Here is a 24,556-nt window from a genome sequence, read left to right as displayed (position 1 = left end):
CATCCGGTGTCGGAACCGGATGCATCAAGAGCCCTAAGGACGGCACCTGTGGTTGCGAAAACTCCGATGGGACCTTCGTCTATGGTGGAACCAACTGCTCCTAGACATGCTGGATATTGCTAGGGACGATGATGGGTGCTCTTCTGGAGATTAGGAGCGGTGTATATACCGGTTGAGTTTTATATCTGTGATATCATTCAACTATGTTTATTTCGGATGGAGCGCTGTCTGTTGAACTCGTTATGGGCTAGCTCATTGCGATGCAGCATACTATTCAAAGAAAGGGAAAGAGGCAAATAAGCCGTCTTCATTCACGCTGGGCGTTTTATATGCACGACAAGGGAAGTTATCAACGATATTGTTACGTAAATCTCTCCAAAACCCTCTGGTCCACCGGATTTTCGCAGGTCACCAGGAACAGTGTTGGGATAATCTCTCCTTTCAAGTAAATAGGAAGGACCTTCTCGGACTCGATGTACCTGAAACTTCGACTCGAAAAATAGACAGGCGTGTCTTGCTCATCGCGGCTGATACACTATTGGGATGGACTGTGATGTATTCCAGATACGCCTTTTTAAGAGTGACTGTCATGTTGAGCAAGCGAGTTGTCACTATCGGCCACCCCTATCCCAATGACCTTGTGCTATTCCAATGAGAAAGAGCCGATGTGTAATGCAGTGGAGCGGACGCTCTTGGCAGGATAAAAATAGTGGAACGTAGATTAAGCTAACGGGAACATGACGAGTCCTACTGACGATCAGCCGTTTCATGTCGGTCTCTTAAATTTCATGTCCTTGCGTTTTTACCATCTCATATCGAAAGATCAATACAAAAAATGAAAGAAAAGCTTCTAGAAGGACAACGGTTGATCAACCAATCAGGGGAATCATGTGCCTGGCTGCCGAATGGGGACAATTTGCATGGTTTGTCTGCGTATCTGGTCACGTGTGATAAAGCGTACCGCAAGCGGACGCCGCCACGTGACGGGGCGATTGCCCCTTTCCCTTTGCGGTCAACCCAGCCTTTTGCTAATTTCATCGGAATTTCTTGTCCTGCGCCTGTTCTCCTGTTCTTCTTTTTTATGAGGTCTTCTCGCTACTAATTTGTTCCTCTTGTTTCATTCCTTCGTTTTGATCCCGAAGTCTCGTCGCTGCTACGATCTTTCCGCGTCGCCATAATAATCCGCTTACAATCTGCTGTCGTGGCTTTAGCATCAACGGATCGTCGTCGATCATAGCGTCCTGAATTCGCCTTCTACCTTGCGACTGTACCATTGCCCATTCATGGGCTGCAGCCCGTGAACTTCTTTTCATTTCGACTCTGTTTTAGAGAATTTACAGCCGCATATCACCATGAAGGTTCAGCACCTCTCGTCGCCGTTTCTCCTCTTTCTCCTCCCTGCCATCGCGACGGCCCTGACAGACTTCGCCCCGAATCCGGCGAGCTCGCTCAATCCTACCGTTGCAGAGCGCGATACCACAGTCTCTAATGCCGCCGTAGACGGACTCGCGGCCCCCAAAGTCTCCCCAAAAGGGACGCTGGACGCCCCGGTTGACGGCAAAGATGGCCGGCCTCATGCTGGTCCTTGGGTCGAGACCAATGCGGAACGGGATCGTAAGAAGACAGGCACCGCGAAGACGGAGGAGCAGGCGGACACCAAGTCCGCGGAGCATACGGGCCCCGACGGCAAACCAATTCCTCACTCCAACGATGGGGTCATGGATGATCCGCACCGGACAGGTCCGAAGGAGGGCACGCGTGGAACAGAGGGCGGAGTGTCGGAGAAGCAGAAGGGCAGCACAGATTCAGGCGAGAAAGTGCCAGATCGCCCGAAGGAGGCCCCTCCCTTACCTCATAGTGAGCAGCAGAAGGCTCCTGCGTCCGAGGACAAGGAAGGCAAGACCTCTGATTCCAAAATGGGCGTCGTTGAGGTAAATTACCATCTTGACTAGGTTTGGCGTGTGTACAACAGCTAACTCGATTTGTAGAAACCCGCCGATTTGCCTGAGAAACCACACGACATCCCTCATCCCAAATCCCCGCCGTCCGTGAACGATGACCCCCTTGGCCTCAATACTCCAAAGGGCTCTACCGGCCAGATCCCTGGTACACCTGAAGAGCCTGTGGATGTGTTGCACTCGCTCCTTGCCTCGTTTACTATGATTGTGGTCTCCGAGATTGGCGACAAGACATTTTTGGTGGCTGCCTTGATGGCTATGCGTCACCCACGTCTCCTGGTTTTCTCTGCCGCCTTCGCCGCGCTTTTTGTCATGACCGTTCTGTCAGCCATTCTCGGACACGCCGTTCCGACACTGATCCCCAAGTCTATGACCAAGTTCTTGGCCGCCATCCTGTTTTTCGCGTTTGGACTGAAGATGCTGAAGGAAGGCCGAGAGATGTCGCCCGACGAAGGTGTTGGCGAGGAGATGAAGGAGGTCGAGATGGAACTTGAGGAAAAGGAACAGGAGCAACTGCGTAGGACTCGGCGTCGCTCATCCGTGACCCCTCACTCTCTGGAATCAGGCCGTGCTGGACGCGGCAAGTCTCGTTCGGCGGGCAACCGTCTGCCTTCGCCGCCCGAGAGCCTTTCTTCTTCTTCGTCCCGGGGATCTTCCCCCTCGCGGGGTCGTCGCCTGGATGACATGCTCTCTGGCATGAACAATCTTTTCTCGCTTCTTCTCAGCCCTGCATGGGTTCAAACGTTCGTCATGACCTTCCTTGGTGAATGGGGTGACCGCAGTCAAATCGCGACCATCGCGATGGCCGCGGGACAAGATTACTGGTGGGTGACGGTCGGTGCGATCTCTGGGCACGGGCTCTGCACCGCTGCAGCAGTGATCGGCGGAAGTGCTATTGCAGGTCGCGTCAGCATGCGAGTCGGTAAGTGTTTCAGCGATTCTTCTATTTCTGTGAATATCCGCTTACTTGATCATAGTGACTCTCGGCGGCGCTGTGGCTTTCTTGGTCTTCGGAGCTATCTACTTGATAGAAGCTCTTTATTAGACCGTGTATTTTCTCTTGCTTAATGCGTTGGGAGACTTTCATGTAACATATACACTAAGGGTCCTTGAGCGCATTGCGATGTTGGGCGCTCGACATTACTACTTTTTAATGAAAAAGCATCTTCCATGAGTTAATGAGATTGATGTTTGATTACTACTACATTCCCATTGACTCGTGCACTTTTATACTTATATACGTCTGCTATATACATCATTCTTAATTTTGAATCACAAGTCCTCCCCGAAAGCACCCAGATCGTCCAGACAGCCCTAATACACATACCGAAACCATCGGTTCTCCTTATCAGTCAACCCAGCCCACTTCGTCTCATCTATCACCTCTTCCTCGCCTTCATCCGCAGTGCTCGCACGCCTCCGATTCTCCCATACATAATACAAAAACAGCACAAACGCCAGGGTGCCCGCCGCTGCCTGCGTGGCCAACACGGCGATCTTCGCCGGGCGATACTCTGGCGCATCCCTCGCTTGGAAGGTCTGCGGACCGATGATATTGCCCACGGAGAACGAGCCAGCCACGAGCGCACTGGAGAACGCGCGCTTCGTGTGTCCGGCACAGTTCGCCATCGTCCACTGGTAGAGAATGGGCAGCGTAGCGACGATCGCATTGACAAGGTAAATGCCAATCAAGACACCGGCCTTGTTATGCTTCGGCAGGAACGACATAAGCGCGCCCCCGGTGATGCCGGGAATAGTGCAGAAGATAAACCAAGCCCAGCGGTGGGAAATCCTACGGATACCGATGCCGACGGCCAACGTAAAGAAGATACTGACGATGCCCGAGGGTGTATTAAGGAGTGCCGAGTGCGGAGGCGTAAACCCGAAGCCGTTGATTAGGGTTGCTGAGTATGTCGTGACCACGCCGGAGGATACAGACGTCTATCGTATATCTTGTCAGCACTCACTGCCCCCTCTGGTGGACAATGCATAGCGAAGTGACTTACGCAAATGGTAGTCAAGGTTAACAACCACAACTGCACATCCCCAACCGCCTCCCAGATCTGTCTCATATCGATCTGACTACTCCACACGCCGGTCTGATTCACACTGACATGGCGCAACAACGCCACCTTTTCGCGCTCGCTCAACCACCGCGCCTTCATCGGCGTATCGGGAATGAAAAACATCGTCAGCACCCCGACCAGCATCGTCACAAGTCCCAAGACAAGAAACATAATCCTCCACCCGGCAAACGAGTGATGCACCTGCTGAAACCCAAACGAGATGATGCCCCCGATGATCTGCGCCACGCCTAGTCCGAGGTACCAGAAGGTGAACCGCGGGGCCTGTTCGCTGCGCGTGTAGAATTGGCTACTGAGAAGCATCAACGAGGGTCCGATGGTGGCCTCGAAGATACCAAGGAAGATCCGCGAAACGAGTAAGCTCCGATAATCATGGGCGCCAGCAGAGGCAGCTGCCGCAACACCCCAGAGGGTAACATTCAGGCCGAGCCACTTCGCAGCGGGGGTCTTTTGGAGAAGATACACTTTTCCCAGTCCCTGTCAGTCATCGCATTCAAATCAAACAACTCTATCCTCCATGACAGAGTAGCGGGGATAGATAAAAGCAAAGATAGATAGATAGATAGACAAACCATTAGGAACCTCCGCAATCAAATACGCAATAAAGAACCACGTCGCCGTATTCGAGAAATCATTGCCCACTAACCCGAGATCTTTCTTTATCCCCATAACCGCAGCATACTATAGCAAAACCGCATTTAGTTCTCTCCTCTTGACCTGATTGCTAGGGTCAAACAAGGGATAATAGGACAAAACACACGTTCAGCATCACTTTATCCAGAAACTGCAGCACGTAGCAACAGAACATGAACGGGATAATGCGGTAATCGATCTTGCGACGCAATGCGCTTATGTCTACATCCTGGGTGTCTGCCACCCCGGCATGTCCCTCCAGGTATTCGGCTGCATCGTCGGCTCGGTGGGTTGGGATGGCGTGCGCCACGGTGTCGGAATGTTTCTTTTCCTCTCTCATGACCGGTCCATAGGGTTGGGGATTAATACCCAAGTCGAAAAGAAACAAGAAAAAGAAAAGAAAAGAAAAGGGAGGTCACAGAACACACAACAAAAGAGAGAAGCAAACAATTTTCTCCAAAGAAGGGAGAAGATCCAAGAAATGCCGCAGGCAGGACGCAAAAGAAAAGAAAAGAAAAAGTGCTACCAGTGTCAGCGCAAGAAAACCTCCGAGTGCTGCAGTCAGAACTAACCCTGGCAAACTCTATTGGTCTGAAGCATAATTACAAGTATAATTATAATTTATTAAAGTAACTCCGCCGAGGCCAATCGTTTGCGCGACGATGCTTTGGTCCTTGCTGCATGCCTTTGCCCTAAATGGACCACTGCTTTAGTGTATGCATTGGGTGAGACTTGCGGTGGAGAGTGTGGATTCCTAAACTGAACAAGCTAACTACACTACAGGAATCATAAGATTTAGTCTTTTTTTTTTTTTTAATTGTGGTTAAATCCTGGAGGATCGAGTGTAATTTGATTTGATTATGATTTGAACGTGCATTCCTTGCGGAGGGACACCTACACGAGGTTACGCCATGCTATGTCTCATCCTTGTCTTGGAATGATGTCTAGCCTTTTCCAGAAAAAGCAAACAATATTGCTGGCCAGGTGGGAGATGCCGTGCAAGGGGGACGTATATGCATTGTGTGTCATGGTGCAGAGCTCGCATGTTAGGCTGTCTTGCGTTAAAATAGTAGTTCCCATACTCTGCGCCGAAGTTCTTGATGTCTTGTCTGCGTTCCTTTCGTCGATATATTGTGCCTATGCTGACCTAAACGATGGGCTGGGTGCACCATGCCGCTCCGGAGGTCGAGGCCCAGTCCCAGTATCGGGAGATACTGGGTGTCTGTCTTAGCTTGACTGTTTTGATGGTCATTACTGTCTCTCTGCGGTTGGGTCTGCGGGCGCATGCGCGTCGACTGGGCGCTGCGGATTATGTGATGTTCATGAGTATGGTGAGTGGCATTCTTTATAGGCTTTGGTAGAGGCGATCCCATTAACCTGGTCCAGCTCTTCAGCGTCATTTACAGCGCTCTTTGTATCTCCCGTAAGTATCTCAATAAAAAATATCAGACCAGCGCTCACATCCACAGAAAGCAGATACGGGCTGGGACTGCCACTCAACCTGCGCCCGAAACAAAACCTACCAATCTATAAAAAGGTCAGTACTGTATACCTTTCCATCGATCTAGATGAGCAACTGGAACTGACCATATACAGCTCAACTACGCCGGTCGACCCTTCTACCAAATCGGCATCGCCGGCTTCAAAGCCTCGCTCTGCCTCAGCTATCTACGCCTCCTCACCAAAACCTCACTATCCATCTATCGAATCCTCATCTGGACAGTTCTCACCATCTCCACACTAGGCCACATCGCCGGCGCACTGGCTTTAATCTTCAATTGTCGTCCTGTAAGTTCCCCATCCTAACAAAAGAACCACCACTAACCAAGAAAACAGGTCCAACTCGCCTGGCGAACAGACATAACAGGCACCTGTCTCCCCGTCGGAGGCACATTCTACGGTCTCGCCATCTTCACCATCATCTGCGACCTCATGATCATCTTCTTACCGATCCCGCTCTTGCTCCGCCTGAAGATCAAACCCGCCCAGAAAGCGGGCGTCGTGTGTTTGTTCCTCCTAGGACTGTTCACGACCATCTGTTCGATCATGCGATTAACCCAGATCCACCGCGTAGCTTATGGGGACGGGAATTCCACTGCGTTGGTGCTTTGGGGGACGATTGAGTTTAATGTGGGTGTAAGTACAGGACTCCATTTACCCGATTTACTTCTATGTACAAGGATCTGCAACGGAACGGAATAGAAAAAGAAAAGAAAAGAAAAGAAGAAGAATTCAATCCACGAACCAAACTAACAGTTTCTAGAACATCATCACCTGCATTCCCTACTTAGCACCGCTGTTAAAGGGGCTGGTTCGGGATTTCCGATCGAATAGTAAAGCGTACGAGAGTCAGGGTCATTATGTTTTGGAATCATGGAAGGATCCCCGATCTCAGTTGCGATCGACTGCATCAGCACCGGTGCATCCGAGACGAACACCTAGCGAAGAGTTAATCATGGATAGTCTGGGGCCTAGCCATGGGGGGATCGAGATGACGGTCGAGGTGCGGGTGTCATTGGAGAGTAAGGTGTCTAGGGGGGTGGTTTAGTCGTTACTCTGTATAATGGGTTAACTTATAGTTTCATTGCTACAGGCCTTTAGTATGAGTCTTTTAATTACTCTGTAGAGTCTGACTCTGGACTGGGGAGGGAAGACAGGGAAGACCAGCGTAAGCACTAATGCTGTGTCGAAGCAAGGGGCATGTTTGAGGTTGGTTAAGATTCCGAGGATATCCGTGAATACGACCTCGTCCGACGGAGGAGACTCCGGTGTAATTTTCACTAAGCAGGGGTTGGAAAGGCTACGTGATCCTCGAGGAATGAGAATGAGACAGACAATTAGGGCTCACGCCAGTGGATCTCCCGGGTTTATCCCGAGCGGGTTAAGACGAGCCCAAGCATCTCGGCGTGCCGTCCGTCTTGAGAATGTCTTTGCTTAACTGCTTAGCCGTGTCTCAATCGAGTGGGGACGCTGTCAAGGTAAACGAATAGGCACGAGGTCAGTAATGCACCGGCTCAACCTTAATAAACCATCTTTATAGCACGTTTTAATATACTAGGACCGGGATTCTCTTCCTTCGGGCCAGACGTTAGCTCCACCTTCACGTCCATATCGCACCATTCAAGGAGTCTAGATTACTTCCCATCCCAACAGATTCAGATATCCCCCTCGGGCCCCTCCCCTTCTCACCCGGCCAGAACAAACAAGGATCAGGGGGATATCCATCTTACTTTTCCTTCGATAGATCGATACAGACCGAGCGTCAACCATGGCCGACGAACAACTGCCCGTGCTCATTATAGGCGCTGGTATCAGCGGCCTGGTCCTAGCCCAATATCTCAAAACCAAGGGCGTCCCGTTTCAGATCTTCGAGCGTGACTCGGCGATCGACGCACGGAGCGGTGGATGGGGTCTTACTCTGCACTGGGCCTTGCCCGCATTGCGGCAGTTGCTCCCTGAGGATATCGTCGCGCAGATGCCAGAGACGTACGTTAACAAGGAGGCTGCTGCGCGCGGTGATACCGGTCGCTACCAGTTCTTCGATCTGAAGTCCGGGGAGGCGCTTTATAATGTTCCTGCTGCAGAGCGGATCCGGGTTAGTCGGGTGCGAATGCGTCAGTTATTAACGAGTGGGATTGAAGTCCAGGTGAGGTTCATAAACTCATAGATATAGACACGACACACGACGCTATCATCAAAAACCAGACTAATATCTGAATACAGTGGAACAAATCCCTTAAAGACATCGGATCAAGCCCAGATTCAGTAACAGCCCATTTCGAAGACAACTCAACATGCAAAGGCCGCCTCCTCCTCAGCTGCGACGGATCGCGATCCCTCTCCCGACAAATCCTCTATCCAACCGACCACGAAATGCAACCCCTACCTGTCCAGCTCCTCGGCGCAACAGCCCTATACACACCCAAGGAAATGAACGGCGCTCAAAAGATCGACCCGTTTATCTTCCAGGGCGCACATCCAGATACAAACGTGTATCTCTTCTTCAGCTGTACCACCCACCTACCTCCCATTGCTCCAAGTATAAATACAGAAACTAACGAATGGGAATGAACAGTCCTCGACACCCCCAACAACTTCTCCGACAGCACAGACAAATACCACTGCCAGCTCATCGTCTCCTGGGCCGACTCAAAGGGCATCGACGTCCCGAAATCAAACGCAGAGCGCCTGGCCCTCATGAAATCTCTAACGACGAACTGGGCTGATCCGTTCCGGTCTCTTATTCACCAGATCCCAGATGAGACGGAGGTGGTTTCGATTCGTGTTGTCGATTGGATTTTCAGTCCGCGGAGGCAAAGGGGTCATCCTCGGGTTGTTCTTGTGGGCGATTCGGCGCATACTATGACTATGTGTTTGTTGTCCTTTTCTTTTTAGTATCTTGTGGGGTGGAGCTGTTTACTAACGGAAGGGATGTAGTCAGAGGTGAAGGTGCCAATAACGCTATCGTGGATGTACAGGATCTGGTTAAGAGGATTGATTTTACGTCAGCTGAGTATGAAACCACTCTTAGTTGGGTTTGGTTCATGGGTGATGTGATATGCTAACGAGGTGTAGATCGTTCACGCTAGATGCCCTTCGTTCTTCTGTTGCCGCATATGAACAGGATATCTTTGCCCGTGCGGAAACGTCTGTTCTGAATTCCAGACAGGCGTGTCTTGATGCGCATGATTTTGAGAAGATTTTGAATGGGAGTCCTTTGGTTTCGAAGAGGGTGCTTAAGGAGGATAAGTAAGTCTGAGTATCTTTAGGATAGAATTCGATCGGAGATCTACCCGGGTATGCAAAAGTTGGGTATAACTCATGAAGATCAAGTGATGAGATTATGATAGAGAAGACTTCAATTAAATACAGCAATATGGCATTGGAATTGGATCTTCCATGAAATGAACTGTATGGAGTGTAAAAGCGACGCCCATACAAGGATCGAGTACATACAATGTCTTCCTCGCGAATAAGTCTAACTGCTGCAACATCCGTCACGCACGATGTAGTTACGGTACATTTAGATTAAAACCATGCTTTACGTTGATACTGAGTCGTCTATCCAATCAGATCTTTAACGTTCGTCTGCTGTACCATGGTTGCTTGAAGCCACCTCCAGGTGAAGAATCTTGGATGACATTGGAGGCGCCTTCGCAACATCACCTGAGCCGTCAGTGTTTGACCATTAGGTTGAGTTTTTCTATTTCGCCCCAGAGAAACATCAGCAGCAAAAAGAAATGAACCGTCTGTCTGAGAAAGTTCAAAAGTCAAGGCAGACATTTTCATAAGTTAGAAACCGGTGGCGCGAAATACCTTGACCCGAAATGCAGTGTTCGCAGGGTCAAGATTAGGGTCATAGGTTCAACATTAGGTTTAACATTAGGTTCGCCATTAGGGTCAGCATTAGGGTCAAGAATTAAGGCATTAAGGCAGCAATCAGGCATAATTAAGGCATTAATATTACCAAAATAAGCAGCGAAAGCGGATTACATAAGACGACCCTAAACCTCAAACGCGCCACCTCGTCTTCTTCCCTGCAGTCTTTGTTTTCTTCCCATTTTCCATCCACAACAAGCTCGACACCCACAGCCATCGATCTGCATCGATTTGGGCATCATTTTCTTTCTACTTCGACCCGGTTGGGCCCAATATCACGCTGTATACTTGCTGTGAGTGAGTTGGGGTGCAGTCCGCTTCGCTGACCGCCTTTGGATATGGCTCGCATTGCTACGCGTGTTGCCGGGCAGCAGGATATCCATGGTTTGAAGGCGAGTCCACCGAGGAGACGGTGGACGAGAAGTCAAAGTCGGGAGCTTGAGGCTCATCCGATGGATGATGTTGCCGCTGGGAAGTCTTCTCTGAAGGGTAACAAGTTGTGGAAGGGCAAAGGGAAATTGGGCGGACATGGTCAGTATTGTTTGTTTTGTTCACACTGAAACCGGACAATAAAATCAAGTCTTCTTCTGTCATGTATTTTTCTTTTTCTATTAAGGCTTTCTGTGAGTTTGTTGTTATTTATTTTGCTGTCATGTGGAGGATATCTGAACTGCACCTTCTACGCTCCCGCGGAATGGGAACTTACATCTCCATCGATAGACTTGGACGTCGTCACAGAAGAATCACCGCTCAAGTCATCCCGAAAGTCGGGATTTCCAGCTCGTCAGGTGATTCCTGAATCGCCTGAGGATGTGCACAACAACACCATGTCGGGCTCTACGATTATCGTACCTGAGGCAGAAACAGATCAAGAGGAGGATGAGGATGATGACCAGGACGAGCTGGGGCCAGAGTTGATGCTCGAAACTCTTCCCAGCTTGGAGCGATCCGCAAAGGATGTTCTTGATTTTCTGGTCCCTGGCTCCGCAGATCTTAAAAGTATCGTCAATATGGCCAAGCGGCTCTCAGATCCCAGGAACACCCAAAGCAAACGTTTAAACCTCCGTAAGAATGCCTTGAAGAACCAGCCGGGGTGGTTCGAGGGCAGGACATACATCGACGTCACGCGAGCTAGCGAGTCCCTCTCGTCTCATTTCTCGAAGGATGGGGTCCAGCTAAATTGGAGCGCGGAGCCTATCCTCCATCACGCTAACTGTGCCCGTTTCGCTCTCGAGGTGCTTCTGGCTAGTAATAATTCAACCGGCTTCAGAAAGGCCATAAGGGACGTGGAAGGTCAGTTTCCAGCGCCTTTTATGCGTGATCTGGTCAATGGTCGGCGGAATGCCGTTGGGGAAAGCGCGCTTTTGAAGGACACCTTCCAGCTCGCCTTGGAGATCCGCACTCAGTCCTTGATCATGCAGTTGGAGTATCGTCAGCATGAACCCAGCTTCGATCCGAACTTCATCCTGGAAGACGGATTCTTCCTGGATGTGTCTGTTCACGAACCGATTGACAGCGACAATGCTCCAATGCGTGGGTTCAACTTGCCAAGGCTTAACATTGATGGCTCTCTACCCGACGAGTTCAGGGAGGCAGCATCCGATCGCTTCGAAGAAATGGTCGCCAATCTACCAGATGAAGATGGCACCTTTGATATTGACGACTTCAAAACAACCTACTCCTGGCGGAGCTTCCTCCTGCGAGCGGCTCGATGGATTCGCAAACGATGTGAGGAAATTGATCAGGACATAAGCCGTCAGCCGAGTGCAGAATCTGCGCGCGAGGAATTTTTTGCAGAAATTGACGCGAAGAATCGTCGCAGTAGCAGCGTGGCGGGTCGCTCTAGCTTGGCTCCCCGACATACAGAGGAAAGGAGTGAGCGGGGGACGATCGCTTCTCCCGACAATCGAAGAGTTTCGGCGATCCCACCTGCAACCCCTAGAGACTCGCCGAGGGGCGTTGAGTCTAAGGAACGGAGAAAATCTGGAAAACCGTGAGTTGAGAGTTTTTTATCATCTCAGCAGCTGGCTAACCTGTTTAGGGCCTTTTTGAACAAATCATCTCTCGAGCGCATAGCGCAAAGAGTAAAACAGCCCCATGTGTCCATCAGGGATTTCGAGGCGCGCAGACAATCAGACGCTGCTGCCAGACCAGCTCCAAGAAATATCCATAAGGAATCCGAATCGCAGCTTCGGCGCCAGACCCTACCAGCGCCCCGGCAATCGAGACCGGCAGCATTTGAAGAAGCAACCGAAGAACATGTCGAAGAGCCTGCCGAGGAGCCTGCAGAAGAGCCTACTGGAGAACATATCGAAGAGCGAACCGAAGAGCTTATTGAAGAACATACTGGAGAACATATCGAAGAGCGAACCGAAGAACATATCGAAGAGCATACCGAAGACCTTATTGAAGAACATACCGAAGTGCGTACTGAAGAACCTACTGAAGTATCAGGCTTCCGTGAAGAATCGCCGCTCCTGCACCATGATGAACAGGATGTCTTTAACGTGGATAGCGAGTCTGAACTGTCTGAACTCTTTGTTGGTGAACGTACACAATTAGAGAAGTCCCACAGTCCCGTTATGAGGAGGTCACGCGAGCCTCGCTTTGCAACTCTCAGCCCTGTCAGGACCAGACTCTTCGCAACAGAGGTACGCCTCGAACCAACCTCGACGCAGACGAGCAACACCTTTCGCCCAATACCCTCCAGTCAAGAACTGTGGAAAGCAGCCGCGTCACGCCGTGGTACAACTCCTACACAGACGAGCAACGCCTCGCGTCCACTGCCCTCCATCCAAGAGCTATGGAAAGCAGGCAACCGCGACGGTCCATCCAAACATGCCAAAATGTCCGAACAGGCCTCCCGATTCATCGACCGTCAAGCCAACGCGCACCGCGTCTCCCCCATCAGCCAATCGGCCGATCCACAAAGCGCAGAACGACGCCACACCGAACTGCAGTCCAAGAAACGACGACGCTACGAATCAGAGGATGAAGAGAGCGACGGCGAATTCAGCAACTACAACCGTCCCGTCGACACTGCACGCAGGCGTGCAGAAAAGCCCGCACAGCCTAACAAACGCCAGAGAATCGAAGAACACGACGAATCCGCAGCTCAGCTGCTGAACGGTCTGCAAGAGACCACGCGCAGAACTTCCGTTCCTGAATCGCCCGAGGTAGCGCCCAGGAGTACCAATACCGTTCGTGAATCGCCCGAGGCAGCGCCCAGGAGTACCAACCCCGTCCCTGTATCCTCTAGCGCGAGACACACAGTCACATCGACCAAGGCACCAGTGCGATGGACGCCGGCCGAAGACAAGCGACTGATTCGGTTAATTGAAGAAGTCGGTCTAGGAGGACCCAAGGGCAGCGGATGGTGCAAGATCGCGAGTCAAAACGAGGCGCAGCCAGTTAAGGAGGGCGAGAGCCGCATCGCAGGGCGCAACCAAGTCCAGCTCAAGGACAGGGCAAGGAACATTAAAATCAGATATCTTAAGTATGTCTCTTTCTCTTGTCAATTACCGGAGAATATAACTAACACAAAACAGAGACCGAAAACCTCTTCCCTCGAACTTCGAGCACGTAACCATGAAAGAGAAGGACCGGGCCATGCTCGCGGCGAAAGGTATCAACGTGACTTGATCGCAGAGGGTGATCTTTTTCCTTCACTTTGTCTTGTACACTTGTCTCTTGCACTTATTCTTGTGATTTCCGTCTCCAGAATGATACCCCTAATGCGGAGTCGCGCGTTCTTCGAGTGTCGTGGTTCAATGTCGGAGCTCTTTTATGTTTATGGTTTGGTTTCATGATATGGTTTAATCAAGTATTTATTCTATGGTATATCGTTCAACAATATATTATGATTAAGCGAGCGGATTGGGTATCCAGCGTGCATAATAATCCAGCACAATACCGCAGTAGACACGAGTCGACCAGCGATCTCACAAGAAAAGACAGTATACAAGATACACAATCAAGCGAGCATATACAAACCATCCACAACACTATTCACACAAAACCATTCTCCAACCCACATCCCCCTAAAACAACCCCCAAACCCCCACAACACCAGCCACAACCCCAACAACCACCCCCCTCTCAGAAGAAATCTGGGAAGCACCACCAGCAACAACACTAGCCGACGGCGTCGCCCCCCCACTAACCGACGCCGAAGCCGAAGCCGACACAGAAGCCCTCGCACTCCCCGTAGCCACCGAAGTAGTCAGAGTCTTCGAAGGGCTAGCCACAACATCCGGCTGATTGGGATACGCAGTCCCCGAAGGCGCAGTCACGATAGTGCCGGTAGCAGTCGACGGGGCGTTACTGGCGGTCTTCACCATGGTTGGGTTGACGCTTAGACTGGCGAGAGGGTCGGAGTCGCCGTCGTCGACGTCGGGGGCTGTGAGGATGCCGTTGGTTTCTGTTTCTCGTTCGGTGTCTTTGTCGGATTCGGGGGTTGTGGTTGGGTAGATGGCGCGGCGGGATTTGCTGGTGGTGAGGGTGCCGATTGTGTAGGTTTTTGGGCCGCCGCCTGGTTTCTTGTTAATCATTTGTTTTCTTTGGGTTATGGGTGCATTGATTGTGCATGGAGGTTAGGGTTTGGAGGTATAGATAGGATAAAACATACAAGAATCCGCCGGATACCCAGGACATTTCGTCGTACATTCCGTATTCTCAACCTTGGCGGAGAGCGGAGGAAGAGTATCTCCACAGAAACATTTCTGGTCTTGCACGGCATAAACAGGCTGGTTCTCTTCGTTGCAGATTTGCTGGCACAGAGCCACGGATTGGTATTCTGTCGAACGCGAAAGAGTCAAACTGCCCAGGTCATTGTAGCAGGCCGTATTCAAGGCGAGGGCTGGAACAGATAGAAGGCCAAGGATGGATAAGTTGATGATTGTTCTTGTCATTTTGGATTTTTTCTTTTTGTTTAGGTAGGTGTTTGAGTGAGTTGAATGAATGTATATATATGTCTTTTTGGACGATTCGGCACCGGGCAGATTTAGTTTATTTTATTTATAAATTGGGGAAAAAGAGTGAATAAAGATCGAAGATGAAACAGACAAAGAACGGAAAGGTTAAAGATAGTTTAAATTTTCTTCCAAATCAAAGAGCGAAGAAACAGAAAAAGGGACAAAAAAAGACACAGGTCGACAGGGCACAATCTCAAATATAGAAATAATCTGATCCCTTCATCCACCCTTGAAAGAGAGACGAAAGGGAAAAAAAAAATAAACCAACCCCTTGGGAAAATCCGAAAATCCAAAACTCAGAAATGAAACGGCAACAGAATGCCGATCGGGAAGATCGCAAGAAGAATCAAACGTATTCCGTCAACTCCAGTATTTTCCTCGACGGAGTTGAGTGAGTGAACTCCAGTTCGCTGGTCGATCGACAAACTGAAACCCCCGCTGGGCAGGGCGTTTCAGCCAATCCCTTCCGTTGGTTTCATGGGTCGTTCATGTCGCTTAGAAGGTAGTCGGGCAATTTAGCGTAGGGCCAACGTAGTTTTTTCGCAGTGATCCACTCCCTTGGGCTGGCGTCAACGCGGTGATGTCACGGATCGACGCAACTATTGCTTTCTGAGACTGACCACGCGAGACACTATCGATTATTGTGTTTTTCCCCGGGGAGGCAGAGAGACGCGGTGCCGTCATTGGTGTGGATTCGGTCTCTCATCTGGGGTGGGTTTTATCCATTGGCGCCAGTAAAATCCCGCAGAGTGAGGAACTGCTCCATGTGTCAGTGGACTGTGGGTAAAGCCGTACAGGGGACGAAACTGTGTGGTAGCGAGAGTGTCATGTTGTTGTTTCGAAGATCGCAAGAATGGTTCCGGTTGCGCGATGGAAATTGACTGCCGACGGGATCGGCACCTGATCACAGGAGCCCTCATTGAGTACAATCCCATAGTCATTCCAATCGTGATCGGACTTCAAACATCACAGGAGAAATACAAATACTATAATGTCCGAAAACCATAAATATCCTGTCTCATCCTAGAAAAAAGAAAGACAGTATCAGACACGTCAATTGACTCCACCCACGCCACCAAAACATTTATAGTGTTTTGCACCCACCAATTCCAAATCGACCCCTCGAAAAATAAAGGGATGTCATCGCAGACCACGAGTTCATCCCTTCCTTGCTGGCCAGATATTAATATCCCACTGCAAGCATACCGGACACTACATGCTTCTAGAATGACGGGTGCAGGACCCTCTGGCCAGGTACAAATGTACGTACTAAAACAGAGTCTTTTTTGCTAGACTTATGTAAGCAGTTATCGGTTCTTTCTGAATTGGGAAGGTTGACAGGACCGATGGATACCACAGAGTCACGGACAAGATTTCTCGAGTACACAGTACATAAGGTTCCAGTCACTATTCAACAGATACTTCTAACACGATACAAGATATTCTATACAGATAACAAGTACTTGCCCGCATTTCTTGCTATCGCGTTCCTGTTGCGTCATAGGATGACATCAACTTGAGCACATAGGGCTGAACCCCAACTTTCAACTTCTATAAATCGTTTACCCAGCTCACATCTAGAATTGAAGTAATATACAATCACTAAGTAATAGGGAAAGTAATTACACCATGCAATCTGTCTTGAAGCCAATCATTGGCCCTAAAAAGGAGATTCACGACCTCTCCGGTCGAGTCGCTCTGATCACCGGAGGGGCGTTGGGTATCGGGTTAGTCTCCTCCCATACAACCACACCCCAATAGAATTAATTGACTGATAAAATCATCAGCTATGAAGTCGCCCGCGCATTCGTGCTCAACGGAGCGCGAGTGATCATGGTGAACCGGAAAGAAGAACAAGGCCAAGCAGCCATCGACAAGATCAAGGAGGAAGCCGGTGCGGACGCAAAGATTGAATGGGTACCATGCGACATGGGAAACTTGGCACAAATCAAAGAAGTATTCACCGGTATCCGTGAGCGGGAGGAGAGGCTTGACCTGGTATGTTCAGCTTAGGTCTATGCTCGCTATGTGTTCAAGTGTGTTAATACCTACACCGTATAGCTCATTCTTTCTGCTGGAATCAACGCCAACCAGTACGGCGAGACGCATGATAAGATTGATCGTCACTTCCAGGTGAACTGGCTGGGCCAATTCTACGTCTGCAACTTACTCTTCCCACTGATCCGGAAGACATCCAAATTACCCGATACGCCTGCTCCTCGCATTGTCTGGGAGACATCCGAGCAGCACCGTGCCGCGCCTAAGGTAGTCCATTTCGGATCTCTGGACGAGATCAATAACCCTGCGATTGACAACACGGAGCTATACGGCCGGTCGAAACTAGCCATCATCCTCGGTGTCAAGTATGGATTTTTGGATCGAGTGATTAAGCCCAATGAAGATAACATATATGTGCTTTCTGTACATCCTGGTGCGGTGAGTATTCCAGGTACATGATATTACGCAATCTACATAGCTGATAACAGAGTACCAGGTCAACACAACCATGCAGCAACAGTGGAAGGACGCATATCCAGGGCTCCTGGGGAAGGTTCTCACGACGGCGATGCTGGCTATCGGTCGCGATGTGGAACAGGGCGCCTTTAGTGCGCTTTGGGCAGCGACAAGTCCAGAAATCGAGGAGAAGAGTTGGAACGGTTACTATTTCTCTGATTCTGCACAACCTGGAAAGGAAACGAGCCAGGCTTCGGATCCTACTCTGGGGGCGTCCCTATGGGATCTGAGCCATCGGATTATCCAGGATAAGGTCGGCAAGGATGCGATTGTAGATTGGAATTCTAGCAAGTCTTGATGGTTTGCTTAATCCTTACTTTCATTTTGTGTATTATTTTATTCATTTGTTTGCAGCAATTACCGCATCAATTTGATACGATATGCTTTTAGTATACATATCTTGATATTCCGCATTTACAAATTCTGTAGTATTTGTACAGACCACGGTTGCTCTTCAACGAGTTCCACAAATCTATAGACATCACCATGGCTATTATCCATAATCCATATAGATAACCCATTAAAATAGTATTTAGATTTAAACAAGATACTCATAGATAGCTCCATCTCGCACGACAGTATAAATTATGTCAAGCGTGTCGCCACTCGGCCAAAATAATCTTAGGTATTTGGTCGTGCCTTCAACCGAATAATACGGCCAACAACTTATATACAATTTATTGAGCCAAAAGTATTGCAACACACTTGGCGCAACGCGCGTCCCGCACCAAAGCAACTTTAACCACCTACCTACCGTACAACCAAAATGAAGGTCCTTTTGAATCTTGATGAATATACGAAGCCTAGATCTGAGTTTTTATTGTGCAATGCGCTGTTTTACTAGAAGACGTAAGATTTTCTTCTTATTTTTCTTAACAAAAATATATATATATATATATATATATATATTGATTAATTTTCACTAGGGTAAAGAACTTGATACATATGTACCTGAAAATTTGCTACAAACCAGAAACACATTATAAAACCTCAATATAGCCAGATTTCTCTGACACGAACACGACCTCCTCCCTAAAAAGAGGAAGAAGATAGTTCACAGATAAAACAAGCCAAGACACTGTTCTCAAACACAGTCTTGTCCGATCAGGTCTCCAAAGTTGTCTCCCACAAAGACAGACAGAACGACAACCTCAAGATAAAAGATAAAAGATAGGAAAAGAAAAACCACCTCCAAATGTCCTCTCTCCAACCAAGCTTCTGTCAAGACTCGTCTAAGCCAGCATCGACCTTCCCAGACAGGCAAGACAAAACCAGACTAAGGGCGGGCGAATCCGCTCTATCGGCGATTGCACCATTGAGAATCGATATTTATCCGAGGTTCTGCAGATTCCAGCGGAGAAGATGCGGAGTCGATTGATCGATTGCGATAACACTACCGATGCAATGCCAATTAGAGACGGAAATGGCGACAGTGGAAGATAAGATATATTTCTGAGAGTCCCATTAAATTCAATTCTGTTCTGTTTTCTTCTCTAGCACATACTCACTCAAAACACCACTGTATAGCTATTAAAAGAGGATATATGGAATAAGCCTACCCTCCCCCAAAATGCACCCCAAAACCCTCCCTTGGATAGTAGGTCTACTATCACCCACCGTAACATCCCTCAGCATCCCAATTCCATTCCTACCCTCTCAGCAAATCTTCAATCCGAGTCCCTGGTCCGACAATGAGATCTGCCCACTAGCACCCAAGATCTCTCCCCCGGAAGATGGTCTCCTTCCAGCGCTCAGATTCGTCAAAGACGAGTCCATCCGCGCCCGCCAGGCGAATCGTCTCTCTAGGGCTGTGCAAGTCCCTACCACCGTGACGGATTACATGAAAGATCCGTATGATGAGGGATTCGCTCCTTTTGTTGAGTTTCAGGAGCTTTTGGAGAAGCTTTTTCCTCTTACGTATGTCCTTCTTTCACCTTAAACTATCCTATACTAACCTACCCCCACCTACCCATACCCAAATCCTCATCTACACACACACCAGACCAACAAACTAACATAATACCCAAAGCCACAAAAAAGCAACCCTGTCGCACATAAACCGCCTCGGCCTCGTCTACACCCTCACCGGGGCAGACACCACCCTAAAACCCCTCCTCTTCACCGCCCACCAAGACGTCGTCCCCATCAACGACGCCAGCGACTGGACCCACGCCCCATTCGAAGGCTACTACGACGGCACCTGGCTCTGGGGCCGCGGCGCCAGCGACTGCAAGAACGTGCTGATCGGCCTACTCTCCGTCGTCGAGGATCTGCTGAGCCAGGACTGGACCCCGAATCGGACGGTGTTGCTGGCGTTCGGGTTCGATGAGGAGTCGCATGGGTTTCTGGGGGCGGGGGCGATTGCGGAGTATCTGGAGGGGGTTTATGGGAGGGATGGGGTGGAGTTTGTGCTTGATGAGGGGGGGATGGGACTGGAGACTCTTTCATCATCTTCTTCCTCGTCTTTCTCGTCTGCTTCTGGTGATGGTGAAGGTGAGAGTGAAGACGGAGTAATCTACGCCCTACCAGGCGTATCCGAAAAAGGCAGCGTAGACCTCGTCCTCACGCTCTCCGTGCCAGGAGGCCACAGCTCGATCCCCCCACCACACACGGGAATCGGCATTCTCTCCGAAATAATCTACACGCTCGAGAACACCGAACTCTTCACGCCCCGACTCGACACCAGTCACCCCTCGCGAAAGAAACTCGAATGTCAAGTCCGCCACTCGCCCTCCAGCGTCGAGCCCTGGCTCGCCTCCGCCCTCCAATCAAGCGACCACGTCAGCACAGCCGAGAAACTGGCCCGGTCACGCGGGGACCAATTCCGCTACATCCTGCAGACCTCGCAAGCAGCCGATCTCTTCCACGGCGGGGTCAAGACGAACGCACTCCCGGAACATATCGAAGCGATCGTGAACTACCGGGTTGCGTTGCACCAAACCCCGGAAGAAGTCATGGATCGGGCTGTGCGGATTGTGTCGCCCATTGTGGAGAAGTTTAATCTCACGTTAGCTGCGTTCCCGGAGAACAAGAAGGAGGAGGAAGGGAAGGTGAACCATTTGACGATCTCGACGTTGAGCGGGGCGTTGTCGCCGGCGCCGGTGAGTCCGACGGGGACGGGCGAGGATGCGGTTTGGACGCGGTTTGCCGGCGTCGCTAGAGCGGTGTTTGAGTCCGTGCCCAGTTTGAAGGGCAAGACGGTGGTGGTGAGTGGGGATATCATGACGGGGAATACTGATACGAGGTTTTATTGGAATTTGTCGAGGAATATTTATCGGTGGAGTCCGTCAAGGGCTGGGGGGGCGTTGAATATTCATACGGTTGATGAGAGGGTCGCGGTTGATGTGCATTTGGAGGCGATGGCTTTGTATTATGGTATGTTCTTTTTCTTCTCTTTCTCTGCTTTATCAAAGGTTGTGAGGAGTATGATTGCTGACTTTGTAGATCTTATTCGCGCTTTTGATGCGTGGGATGGCTCGGTCGAGTCCACTTACGATCTGCGGTAGATGGCCAGAGCCACTTGGATAAGCACGACTGGATACGTAGATCTTTATATATGCTTGATATAAGCAGCTTGCAGACCAGATAGTTCCTTTGGAGCATCGTCTACGAACGCATTATTATTGGAGACCCAAATACAACAACACTATTTGCAGAATAAAAATGCTATGTATGAGGTACGCTATTAACAACGGTCAATCTGGTCCCATAGCCACGGTAATAATAAAATTGGAAACAAAGTAAGCAAGTGTCTCCACTCGCGCCCAGAAGCGAATAAAATCAATATACAATGAAACGACTCTAGAGAATTAACAACGCAAAGGCACCACCCATGACGGGCCGCGCAATGAACGTAATGCCCGCCGGATAACTATATTGGTCAGCAAGGCCCAAGCAGCCCCTTGGCAAACACTTACTTTCCAGTTTGGGTATCATAGAGATCCGTAAAGGCACGGTTGGTCGGTGTCTCGTTGATCCACGTCGCGAGCGCCTGGTGGAACATGTCTCGGACACTCTCCGACGCAACCGCAGCTGTGAAAAGCTCCCAATCCGCTGGGGACAAGTCAATATTCAATGTCAAACATTAGAAAGAACATATCGAGCTTACCCTTAGTGTACACGTGTCGAGTATCGAGCGGCACTCCATACTTCTCCTTCACCGTCGGATAGAAGGTGTTTTGCATGTCATAGACCGACTGAGGAACCAAGTTCAAGCCCAATTCACGATCCGCATACAGATTGTACAGAAGCCCTGGAGAAAGTCAGTATTATAAGTGCACCCGGAGCGGCTAACTGACCATGAGTCTCGTTCGCTCCGTACGACAGCGTTGTATGCGGAGGATTGGCATCGTGAGCTACGCCTAGTGTCTGCCACCTCGCGATGTAGTCCTTGGCAATGCTGGAGTGGTTGGAGGCATCGTCCGGGTGTCCTGTCGTATTGCTGATCACAGCCATTGCCTGGATTCCAATGATTCCCTTCAATGCCAGGTTGGTCTGGTTTCTGTACATACTATTAGTATCACCGCCTGTGTCGTGTATGTATATCACTTACGCTAGCGAGCCAGCAAAGTCATCCGTAGAGATCTGGTTCGCCGGGTAAATAGAATCCTCGACGAGGTATGTTGTCCATTTGTTGAGGATGGGATAGTGCTGTGAAAGATAGTCGTTGTCCTTGGCCTTCTGGGCGTAGGCAAGGGCCATGATAACCATGTTTCCACACTCCTCGAGTGGCATTTTCTCGTCGTCGCCCTTAGGATGGCCCGTGGCGTTCGGGTAGTGGGTTCCAATATCGTGCATGGCGTATGTGTTGGGATACTTTCCGTTCTCTTGAATCTCATAGATTGGCTTCAGAATCAGTTTGAGGAGCTCGGGATTGGTGTACAAAAAGATCGGGTGAGCGGGGAAGATGACGTCCACAGTGTTCATGTTGCCATTGGACGAGATCTCCTTCATGAAGATGTAGGGGTCCTCGGGCGTGCCGGTCAATTGCACGGCAGCAAAGACTTGACGGACCGTGAGGGAGGTGATTGTCAGGTAGTCCTGGCCAGCGGCATCAATGGAATCCTTGGATATCCGGTCATCGAGATCCTTCGATAGTGCAGCTGCAGCAGCATAATCATGATGGAAGAACTCAAGCTACATAGATGGTCAGATTATGTTCTAGGTCCGAAACAGCAGTGGGCCACTTACCGCAGCAGTCGCAGTGCTGAAGTAGCTCTTCCAGAGTGAAGGCATCACAGTTGTCCCTTCAGGTTTCCCACTGTACTGTATGGCACTGTCCTGCGCAAGGCCAATGGAGAATAACGTGCCAGCAGACGTCTTCACCGAGCCAAGATCGCGGGAGAAGGCAAACACGGGCCAATTGGTCGAGATTGCACGATAATTTTTATCATCCGAATTCGCCAACTTTCCGTTCTTTGCGAATGCCCCTCGCACATCAACATCCGGTCCGGACTGGTAGCTCAGACCATCTTGGTCGTCTGTGGCCCAGTACCACTCGCCCCATTCGGCCTGCTCAGTGTTTTCGGAAAACAGCAGCTGCGTTTGGCGGTAAACCTTGTGATAGGCAACGCCATCATCTGTGACACCATAGTCCCACTGCGCAATGGCGTTTCGGTCCCCGGACGCCCATTCTAAGACCCGGTTAGATGGATATTTGCACTGTTCCAGGTGGGTTGTCGTCTTGCTTACCTGCTGAAATGTCTGCGTACACCTGTATGTCATGCGCTTTGCCGTCGATCGATTCGACATCTACGTCCAGATAGGAAAACACAAGCGACTGTCTCCGGAGATCATCTGGTGTGATAGGGGACAGGAATTTCACTTTCATTTCCACCATATCCCCAACACGCATCGTGAACACGCTCGACGTCGAGGTGTACTCGAAGGATGTCTGGTTCACCGTAGGGGTGTTAGGGATCGCCCCCATCCATGTGTAGGTCGAATTATCGACCCGGATCTGACCCGCCCAGCCGGTCACCTGGCCGCTGCCACGAGGGACGTGGTTTAGCCAATGTACATCAAGATGGATGTCTTCATTTCTACAGCTCGGGACTACTCACAACCAGAAGGTAGGCCATTGGCCGGCCAGGTACCCTCCATTACCGCCATCTGTGCCCGCAGAGAGCCATGTGCTCAAGTACGGCGATTTGACAGCCAAGGGCAGGGCGGGTGGCCTCGCAGGGGAGAATGTTGACGCAGCTCCCGCGTAAGACACCAGGGAGGCCACCGACAGACAGAACGAGAGGAAATGCATCATGATCCGTATTGAGGGATTCACACAGGGTACATCCTTCATTTATACACGTAATAATTCCAGGTTTCTTCAAAGAATGAAAGAGTAGGATCGAGATCCGCCAAAAAACGTGCCCCCGAGAATGTGGGCCTGAAGAATGCTGAAGGAATGTTAGGCACACTTATATAGTTGGTCCAGCCCGCATACCGGAGGGCAGGGCAGACAATTCAGGAGGGACTATGGAAGTTTAGCACGCTGCATGAGGGTCGAGAAACGGAATGCGGAATGGGGGCGCGCATGATTGTGACTCCCCCAATATCGCCTGACCTGTCAGTCTCTGTGGGGGAGCAATTCATGCGGCCTCGATCCGGCTGCCCGACAGGTGAAAGAAACCTGGAATTCCAGGAGAAGCCCGACAATTGGACAGGAGACAAGATCGGAGATTAACAAGCAAGGGTCGATAGAGTGGGAGTATGTACCTTATCCTTAGCCGCGTCGGGCTCGACCAGTCCTAAGCCGATACACTCTGGGGCTGCAGACGATCTAATGAAGACAACCCGACACTAAACCATGATAGTCTTGGCTTTAGATCCACCTGAGCAAACAAGGAGAGGCCCAAGAAGCGCTAGTGGCTGGTGACTATGGGGTAGACCGAGTTAGTCTTTTCGGCAGTGATATGAGGGGAAAGCATATGATATTGATTACCTCGGTGCGTGAGAAAGAGTGCATCACAGACATTTTATATCCGGATCAATCTCATTGCGCGATATAAATACGGTG

General features: G+C 50.1%; 10 protein-coding genes across 10 annotated transcripts; 7 read left to right on the top strand and 3 right to left on the bottom strand.

Annotated features, from left to right (window-relative positions):
• Positions 1 to 1,352: 1,352 nt before the first annotated feature.
• Positions 1,353 to 3,003, top strand: AO090020000279 (uncharacterized protein; the record flags this gene model as incomplete). Its single annotated transcript, XM_001824570.3, has 3 exons — positions 1,353 to 1,931; positions 1,989 to 2,880; positions 2,936 to 3,003. The coding sequence occupies 3 exons, from the start codon at positions 1,353 to 1,355 to the stop codon at positions 3,001 to 3,003; spliced, it is 1,539 nt and encodes a 512-aa protein (XP_001824622.1).
• A 269-nt stretch (positions 3,004 to 3,272) lies between these two features.
• Positions 3,273 to 5,015, bottom strand: AO090020000280 (putative MFS transporter; the record flags this gene model as incomplete). The annotated part of the gene is made up of 4 exons (XM_001824571.3): positions 3,273 to 3,899; positions 3,965 to 4,506; positions 4,615 to 4,723; positions 4,803 to 5,015. 4 exons carry the CDS (start codon positions 5,013 to 5,015, stop codon positions 3,273 to 3,275), a joined length of 1,491 nt encoding a protein of 496 aa, XP_001824623.1.
• Positions 5,016 to 5,829: 814 nt separating this feature from the next.
• Positions 5,830 to 7,276, top strand: AO090020000281 (uncharacterized protein; the record flags this gene model as incomplete). The annotated part of the gene is made up of 6 exons (XM_023238072.1): positions 5,830 to 6,006; positions 6,027 to 6,212; positions 6,272 to 6,463; positions 6,512 to 6,811; positions 6,939 to 7,197; positions 7,269 to 7,276. The coding sequence occupies 6 exons, from the start codon at positions 5,830 to 5,832 to the stop codon at positions 7,274 to 7,276; spliced, it is 1,122 nt and encodes a 373-aa protein (XP_023092779.1).
• A 667-nt stretch (positions 7,277 to 7,943) lies between these two features.
• On the top strand, positions 7,944 to 8,342 carry AO090020000282 (uncharacterized protein; the record flags this gene model as incomplete). The annotated part of the gene is made up of 1 exon (XM_023238070.1): positions 7,944 to 8,342. One exon carries the CDS (start codon positions 7,944 to 7,946, stop codon positions 8,340 to 8,342), a length of 399 nt encoding a protein of 132 aa, XP_023092780.1.
• A 206-nt stretch (positions 8,343 to 8,548) lies between these two features.
• AO090020000283 (FAD-dependent oxidoreductase) lies at positions 8,549 to 9,428 on the top strand (the record flags this gene model as incomplete). Its single annotated transcript, XM_001824574.3, has 4 exons — positions 8,549 to 8,684; positions 8,751 to 9,047; positions 9,113 to 9,188; positions 9,251 to 9,428. 4 exons carry the CDS (start codon positions 8,549 to 8,551, stop codon positions 9,426 to 9,428), a joined length of 687 nt encoding a protein of 228 aa, XP_001824626.3.
• A 964-nt stretch (positions 9,429 to 10,392) lies between these two features.
• AO090020000284 (SANT/Myb-like DNA-binding domain-containing protein) lies at positions 10,393 to 13,951 on the top strand (the record flags this gene model as incomplete). The annotated part of the gene is made up of 4 exons (XM_023238069.1): positions 10,393 to 10,585; positions 10,775 to 12,047; positions 12,096 to 13,849; positions 13,923 to 13,951. 4 exons carry the CDS (start codon positions 10,393 to 10,395, stop codon positions 13,949 to 13,951), a joined length of 3,249 nt encoding a protein of 1,082 aa, XP_023092781.1.
• A 143-nt stretch (positions 13,952 to 14,094) lies between these two features.
• On the bottom strand, positions 14,095 to 14,964 carry AO090020000285 (WSC domain-containing protein; the record flags this gene model as incomplete). Its single annotated transcript, XM_023238068.1, has 2 exons — positions 14,095 to 14,585; positions 14,682 to 14,964. 2 exons carry the CDS (start codon positions 14,962 to 14,964, stop codon positions 14,095 to 14,097), a joined length of 774 nt encoding a protein of 257 aa, XP_023092782.1.
• A 1,692-nt stretch (positions 14,965 to 16,656) lies between these two features.
• Positions 16,657 to 17,839, top strand: AO090020000287 (short chain dehydrogenase/reductase family protein; the record flags this gene model as incomplete). Its single annotated transcript, XM_001824577.3, has 4 exons — positions 16,657 to 16,754; positions 16,815 to 17,025; positions 17,089 to 17,463; positions 17,522 to 17,839. The coding sequence occupies 4 exons, from the start codon at positions 16,657 to 16,659 to the stop codon at positions 17,837 to 17,839; spliced, it is 1,002 nt and encodes a 333-aa protein (XP_001824629.1).
• Positions 17,840 to 19,111: 1,272 nt separating this feature from the next.
• Positions 19,112 to 21,047, top strand: cps1 (Gly-Xaa carboxypeptidase; the record flags this gene model as incomplete). The annotated part of the gene is made up of 3 exons (XM_023238067.1): positions 19,112 to 19,458; positions 19,571 to 20,916; positions 20,986 to 21,047. The coding sequence occupies 3 exons, from the start codon at positions 19,112 to 19,114 to the stop codon at positions 21,045 to 21,047; spliced, it is 1,755 nt and encodes a 584-aa protein (XP_023092783.1).
• A 295-nt stretch (positions 21,048 to 21,342) lies between these two features.
• gta1 (glutaminase GtaA) lies at positions 21,343 to 23,839 on the bottom strand (the record flags this gene model as incomplete). Its single annotated transcript, XM_001824579.3, has 8 exons — positions 21,343 to 21,412; positions 21,459 to 21,594; positions 21,650 to 21,793; positions 21,840 to 22,042; positions 22,094 to 22,677; positions 22,732 to 23,174; positions 23,233 to 23,528; positions 23,604 to 23,839. 8 exons carry the CDS (start codon positions 23,837 to 23,839, stop codon positions 21,343 to 21,345), a joined length of 2,112 nt encoding a protein of 703 aa, XP_001824631.3.
• Positions 23,840 to 24,556: the final 717 nt, after the last annotated feature.

The sequence above is a fragment of the Aspergillus oryzae genome, chromosome 6 (genome assembly GCF_000184455.2).
Source record: "Aspergillus oryzae RIB40 DNA, chromosome 6".
In the NCBI taxonomy this organism is placed as follows: domain Eukaryota; kingdom Fungi; phylum Ascomycota; class Eurotiomycetes; order Eurotiales; family Aspergillaceae; genus Aspergillus; species Aspergillus oryzae.
The sequence above is the reverse complement of the archived record's forward strand: the minus strand, read 5'-3'. Positions and strand labels throughout refer to the sequence as shown.